This window comes from Scylla paramamosain, chromosome 47 (genome assembly GCF_035594125.1).
Source record: "Scylla paramamosain isolate STU-SP2022 chromosome 47, ASM3559412v1, whole genome shotgun sequence".
NCBI classification, from domain to species: domain Eukaryota; kingdom Metazoa; phylum Arthropoda; class Malacostraca; order Decapoda; family Portunidae; genus Scylla; species Scylla paramamosain.
The window spans coordinates 4825001-4832500 of record NC_087197.1 but is presented as its reverse complement, the minus strand read 5'-3'; the positions used below and the strand labels follow the sequence as shown (position 1 = coordinate 4832500).

At 41.9% G+C, this 7500-nt stretch overlaps 2 protein-coding genes across 6 annotated transcripts in view; both read left to right on the top strand.

Moving 5' to 3' along the window:
• The window catches only part of LOC135094977 (mucin-2-like), a 15716-nt gene extending 12699 nt beyond the window's left edge, over positions 1-3017 (top strand). For all 5 annotated transcript variants that reach the window (XM_063995532.1, XM_063995529.1, XM_063995530.1 and 2 more), the window contains one exon: positions 1-3017. This exon is cut by the window's left edge and continues 1526 nt beyond it. In XM_063995532.1, coding sequence (XP_063851602.1) covers positions 1-433 — 433 coding nt within the window. In that variant the 3' untranslated portion in view covers positions 434-3017.
• Positions 3018-7275: 4258 nt separating this feature from the next.
• LOC135095033 (serine/threonine-protein phosphatase alpha-2 isoform) overlaps positions 7276-7500 on the top strand; it is a 27847-nt gene continuing 27622 nt past the window's right edge. Inside the window, exon 1 of the mRNA XM_063995670.1 lies at positions 7276-7467. Coding sequence (XP_063851740.1) covers positions 7413-7467 — 55 coding nt within the window. The 5' untranslated portion in view covers positions 7276-7412. The remainder of the gene's footprint in view (positions 7468-7500) is intronic.

The window sequence follows — 7500 nt, the reverse complement described above, 5'->3', positions numbered from 1 at the left end:
GCAAAATATTTTTTTGCAGCAAAATGGTACCTCAAAACTGCCCCACAGCTCAAAGGCACAGCAAAATACAGCCTCCTCACAGCAGAACAGTACAAAACAAGCCCAGGACCCAGTGTCACAGCAAAATACAGCCTCCTCACAGCAGAAACAGTACAAAACAAGCCCAGGACCCAGTGTCACAGCAAAATACAGCCTCCTCACAGCAGAACAGTACAAAACAAGCCCAGGACCCAGTGTCACAGCAAAATACAGCCTCCTCACAGCAGAACAGTACAAAACAAGCCCAGGACCCAGTGTCACAGCAAAATACAGCCTCCTCACAGGAAAACAGTGCTTCAAAACTGCCCCACAGCTCAAAGGCACAGCAAAATACAGCCTCCTCACAGCAGAACAGTACAAAACAAGCCCAGGACCCAGTGTCACAGCAAACTAAAGCCTCCTCACAGGAAAAGCAGTGCTTCAAAACAGGCCCACAGCTCAAACACACAGCAAACTACACCCTCCTCACAGCAGAACAGTACAAAACAAGCCCAGGACCCAGTGTCACAGCAAAATACGGCTTTACAGCTAAATGGTACCGCAGAACAGATCCACAGCTCAAAGGCACAGCAAAATACAGCTTCATCACAGCAGAACAGTACAAAACAAGCCCAAGACCCAGTGCCACAGCAAAATACAGCTTCACAGCAAAACAGTGTGTTGAAACTACCCCAGAGCCCAAAATCAGATCAGAAAACAGTCTCATCACAGCAGAACATGCCAATACAACCCTACAGCTCAAAAGCACAGCACAATGCAGCCTCCACATTGCAGAACAACTCAAAATCAGACCAAAAAAATAGCCTCACAGCAAGACATTGCCTCAAAACAGCCCCACAGCTCAAAATCAGAAGAGAAAACCGCCTTATCACAGCAGAACACGCCAATACAATCCCACAGCCCAAAAGCACAGCACAAGGCAGCCTCCTCACAGCAGAACACCACCTCACATCCCAGTTCATTGGTGTACGAACTCCTGCAGAAGTCCACAGCCTCTGTGGCACCACAAGACAGAGTAGCGGCACCTCAGACCTCATCCAGGCCCTCTCGTGGTGACCAGGGGGAGTTAAACAAAGGAAATCAAGCAGCAGACAGCAGATATCTATAGCAACGAACACCCATCACAGCCACAGACTCAGCCACCATTCATCACTACCCATACAGGCTCCCTCACCCCGGCACACAGGCCCAGCAATGCAGCAACTCAGGAAGACAGACTAGTTTCAAGCCCAGACCTGCCAGCCAATCATACAAAAGCTAACTTGCTCACCAACACCAAGGCTTCCTCAGAGGTGCATAGCAGAAAGGTACAGGACGCCAATGATGACGTGCTTGTTGTCACTTCGTTCATCAACGAAACACCTTACAAGAAATGCAAGCCTGGGCTTGAGGAGTCGCATGGCACGCACACACCGCTGGAATGTCGAGGAAGCAAGAAGGCAAGGATTGATGTTGGAACAAAACACAAGGAAGATCAGAGTGTAAATAAAGATGTCAGCTCAGGGAAGGAGAAAATTAAGGAAGAAAAGATAGACATTGAAATTCAACAGAGTACAGACAAGCAGGATGTGAACCCAAAAAGTGATGCAGCTGTGATTTGTGAAGGCAGCAGTGAAGTGCAGCCCAGGAAGAGGCAGCTGAGTTGGGAGAAAGAGAATCAGATGCAGCAGTCACCCAAGAAGGGTCTGAAAGCCCTCACATTGAAGGAACAGAATCTGAACCCAAATAGAGACACTGTTGTAAATTCAGAGCACACTAGTGAAGATGGACAAAAGGAGAAGATTGCTTCTGTCAAGTTTATCTATAAATCAGAGGGAAACCCTCCAACACTGCAGACAAAGGAAAAGAAGGTTTATGATCCACTGAGGATGAAAAAACAGGCTATAAGAGATAATTATGCAGTGTCTCAAGGCACCACTGAAGCTGCAAACGGAGATAAACAGACGAGAGATGAGGGAACAAGTGACAGTGCAAGAAAAGACAACTCAGCTCAACAAACAGCTAAAGAGAAGGTTCCAAATGTCCTTCCAGTGAAAAAAACGAGTGATAAAGGAAACAAATAGAGATTCCCAAGACACCAGTGGAATTAGAGACGTGGAAAAACAAGCAAGAGATGAGGGAACCAGCGACAACCCAAGGAAATACAACTCAGCTCAACAAACAGAGGAGGTCCCAAACACACTTCATATTAAAAAGCAAATAATAAAACATTCATGTAGAGACTCCCGAGATACTGGTGGAGCTACACACTCAGAAAAACAAGCAAGAGATGAGGGAACCAGTGACAACCCAAGGAAATGCAGTTCAATTCAACAAAACAGCTGTAGAGAAGGTTCCAAATGCACCTCATATTAAAAAGCAAATGATAAAATATGCATGTACAGACTCCCAAGATACTGGTGGAGTTACACACTCAGAAAAACAAGCTAGAGATAAGGGAGCCGGCCACAGGGTTAAGAAAGAGTTACTGAGCAGATTGAAGGCTAAAAAAAATGTTGCGAACTCCATAATAAACAAACTAGTGGCTGATTCGAATCTCATGCATCACGAGAAGGGAATGCTGATCCAGCTGACCGTGAACAGCCTCAAGAACTTATGCCTGGAGACTGAAAATTCTAAGGAGGAGGAGAAGGAGGGGATAGTGTTAGAAAGTGATAAAAATAAGGACAGCCATGGGAGAGTTGGAGAAAGAAAGGTAAATGACAGGGTGACTGGGAAAGGAAAGAAGAGTAAAGAGATGAAGGTGAACAAAGAGAAGAGGAAGGAGAGTGAGAAAGAAAAGGTGGAGAAGAAGAAAAGGGAGATGAATGAAAGAGGTGAAAGGAATGGACATGATAAAGAAAGAGAGCGAAGCAACAAAAACCAAATAGAGAAGAGGAGAAAGAACAAGTTTAAGGAAAGAGAGGAGGAAAGGGAAGCAAAAAAGAGGAAAAGAGAAGAGATAGCAGCAGCAGAAGAGCAGAAAAACAAGACCAAAACAGCAGAGGAGAAAGAGATAAAGAACAGTTATACAGAGAGAGAAAAGGAAGAGGAGGTAACAAAGAAGAAAAAGGAGGAGGAGGCAATAAACCCAAAGAAAAACAAGAGCAGAGATGAAAAAGACACAAACAAGGATAGAGAACCAGACAAAACAATGAAGAAGAAGAAAGGAGAGAGAGGCAAAAACAAACAAGAGGAAGAAAAGAAAAATGGGGGAATGACTGAGGAAGAGGAAGTGTGGTATAAGACAGCCCAGGAACTTCACTACTTAATAAATGACAATTCTCCTAAAAGAATGGAAGGCTTCATTGAAAAACTTATCGCAGACTTGGATCACCCGGCATTCAAGACACCCATCAGGACACCCACACAGGCTGCCACAGGGACCACAAGGGACAGTGGACACCCTGAGAAGCCACAGTGTGTGAAGACAAAGAGAGATAAGATCAGGTGCACTGGAGAGAAGGATTGTGTTTGTATCATTTGTTTCCCTCTGCTGATCAAATCTTATGTCGCTCCACTGGAAGTTAAACATGTGGGTGATGAGGTGGATGAATGGGTGGATAGAGGATATGTGGATGTTGCTACTATCTCTGATATCACTAATACTACTACTACTACTACTGCTGCTGCTGCTACTGTTGCTACTGGTGTTACTTCTAGTACTACAGCAGGAGGAGGAAGAAAGGAAGGTGGTGATAGCAGTGGGGAGTCAGTATTGTTGATTTGGGAAGGAAGAAAAGGAAGCCGTTATGGTGTGAAGGAAGAGGAAGAAAATGCAAGCAGTAACAGTTTGAGTAGCAGGAAGAAGATGAGGAAGGAAGAAACAAGAAAAAGTACTAGTAGCAATAGCAGTTGTAAACAGCAAGAATTTCAAATTGCAGTAAAGGAAGACGTCCTAAGTCCCACAGAAAATGAAGACACATCCAAAAAACAAATGAAAAATGCCATGAAAACTAAAAATACAAGCAGGAGAGACTTTCATGCTGGAAACAAAAGCATGGAAAGTTTTCTCACTAAAAGTGTAAACAATAAACACTCCATTTCTTCCAAGGCTCAGAATGGCACCACAAAACACACCCACCCCACCAAGACCAAGGCCATGAACAGAGACGTCTCCCACAGAAGAGGCTCCCAGATATTCCTGAGAGAACATGAGACCAGGGATGAAACTGGAAAGCTCCTGGAAACACACCCTAACATGCATATGACTACATACATAAAAAGAGAGCCCTCCCCAACACACCCTAATGAACACACCCACAACACACACACAGAAGGCACCCAGACCCACTACATGGAACACACCCACCCCATCAAGATCAAGAGAGAAGATGAGACCAGGGATGAAACCGGAAAGCTCCTGAAAACACACCCTAACATGCATATGACTACATACATAAAAAGAGAGCCCTCCCCAACACACCTTAACGAACACACCCACAACACACGCAGAGAAGGCACCCAGACCCACTACATGGAACACCAGGCATACAACACGCTAAGGACAAACAGAGAGGGCACCCAAATCTACCTCAAGGAACACCACACGAAAAACTCAACCGTGATCAGAACACCGGATGATGGACGCTTCTTGATCCTGCAGTACCCCAGCCAGGAGTACCCCAGCGAGTGCCCAGACTGCTATACCCCCACCTGCCACACTTACTGCTCCTACAATACTGTCAATGAGGTGATAACACACGTCTGTCCCTCCTGTCACCTCGCCATCTTCTTCATCTCCGACCAGAGGAAGGATGTCATTTTCCGAGGGTTTAGTGAGAACACAGAGGTGGAGTTTACTTTGGCGTCTATTTGTATTGGTTAATGCCTTGTCCATCTGTGTGAGTGTCGCGTTAACGAGGAGAAGTGCAAGATGTCATTTTCAGAGGCTGTGTTGAGACTGGAAACTTTGGAGAGAGGGAGTGTACTTTTGTGTTTGCTGGTGCTAATTAATGCTATGTGTGTGTGTGTGTGTGTGTGTGTGTGTGTGTGTGTGTGTGTGTGTGTGTGTGTGTAGTCTTTTCACTTGCCAACATTCAGAATAGTGTGAAAAAAAGTGTTTGCATCTATACTCTCTCTCTCTCTCTCTCTCTCTCTCTCTCTCTCTCTCTCTCTCTCTCTCTCTCTCTCTCTCTCTCTCTCTCTCTCTCTCTCTCTCTCTCTCTCTCTCTCTCTCTCTCTGATGATAACTGTATGTTGAGTTTATGGAAGAGAGTAATGTGTGATGGTGAAGATAGTGTTATATTTTCACTCTGTGCCTTGAGAGTTGTGCCTTAAGAAGTATGTTTATTTTAAGCAATTGATTTATCTGGTTAATTATTTTGTAAAGGTTGATAATTTGAAATACATAATTATTGTTATATGGTACAATAATATGTCTCCTTATTTCTCTCTCTCTCTCTCTCTCTGTCTCTCTCTCTCTCTCTCTCTCTCTCTCTCTCTCTCTCTCTCTCTCTCTCTCTCTCTCTCTCTCTCTCTCTCTCTCTCTCTCTCTCTCTCTCTCTCTCTCTCTTTTACTAATTTGTTGGCTTAATGAAAAAAGGATTGAGGGGAGTTTAATGGTTCTTACCCTCAAATTTGTTTTCATTCAGAATCTTCATACATTTAGTTGTAAGATTTAAGGAGTTACTAATTATTTTTGTTTCTTGGTGTGTTTTGTTCAGTCATCCTTCATACACATGCTGTATTTTTTAATTGTTCTTTTATGAAGATTTTTTCCCTTTTATTTTTTAGGGCACATTTTAACTTGTACCTAACTTTTCCAAAGATTAATATTTTGTGCATTTATTTCCCTTTATGCCATGTTTAAAGATGCAGCATCCATTACTTATAATATCATGGAGTTATCTTTTCTCCAGCAGGCTCAGAAGTATTATGATGTATGGAATATTTTTCTACTTTTGTACAAATGAAATATTGTAAAAGCCAGTATTATTCCAGGCCTAATAAAAAGTAATTATTTGGTCTGTTCAAGGTGTGTGGCTTTTATTGCTACCTTTAATTGTACCTAACTGTATTGCTTAACTAAAGGCTCAAGGGAAGGACAACAGTGACAGGATGGAAGACAGGGAGGGAGAGAAGGATGGAATTAATTTTAACTTGCATGTATTTCTTAACCAGAAGATTGAATTAGAGAAGTGACAGATTGGAAGAGAAAGGGAGAGATAGAAGGATGGGAAAGAAAAAATATATATACTTGGAGGGAAAAGGAATGAGATTATTGAAAGATTAATGAAAGAAGAGATATGTTCATTGGGAAATGGAAACGGGAAATGGATAGGGAAAAAAGCTACGTACATGCATAGAAGGAAAAATAAATCAGAATTGTTAAAAGATATGCAAAAGAAGAGGTAGATTATTTATTAAAGGCAGGGAAAGACATGATACAAAGAGGAATATATATATAGAGAGAGAGAGAGAGAGAGAGATAGAGATTAAAATCACCAAGTAAACTTTGCATTTTCTTCCTCACACCCCTTAACTGAATATTACCACAGAGTATCTATGAACAAGATACACAATCCTTTACACAGTGAAGTATATTGGTCATAGTTTGGGTTTAAATAGTTTTGAATTTCCCGCGGCTTGGGACATTTGCGCGCGCATGGCCTTTGACGCCCGTACTTTTAGCCTTCACATTTCTACATCAAATATCAGCTTATCTTCCTTCCTCATTGATTCTTTAGGCATGAATTCAAATTTTATGCAGGATATGGAGGGTGAAGTTATCTTGATTTCATTTACATAGTTGAATTATACACTATTTATGCGTTTTCAGAAGAGTTTAAGGGAGGAAGGAAACCTGTTAATGTATAAGAAATACTGATTATAGTGTACATTATTAATATTTACAGCTAAAATAGTGCTTAAAATACAATGAAGATAAGATGAAATGCACGAATTACCCTTTAGACCATAAATTACAGCAGGCTTCGTAAGTGGTAGAGACTGACAACCTCAAAAAACCAAAGTAAATTATTTTTTTATGATTAAAAAATGAACAGAAATGAGAGCTATAACTCACGAACACACACAAAAAAATATAAAACAAACCATGAAAAAAAAGCAGAACGGACATATTTTCAGATGTTAGATAATAAAAATAAACAATACGGAAACATCTTGAACAAAAAAAAACACACACAAAAAAACAAAACCTACAATTTATTGTCACAGAAAAGTAATAAATAAATCACGAGAAAATATAATTGCCATATTTTCAGAAGAGTGCGATAGGCAAGGAGTGTTGGTGGCATGACGTCATTAACGGCTGCCATCTTGACCAGGATCGGGACAGTGTAGTGGTGGTGTTTAATCCGTGATCATCTGCCTCCCAGTGCACCATCCGAGCTCCATAACCCGGTAGACGGAAAGCTAGAACACCTAGAAATATGGCGGAAACTGATAAGCTTAACATAGACTCCATCATCGCCAGATTATTAGAAGGTAAGGAATGTTTATCTCCATTCGCCGATCTTC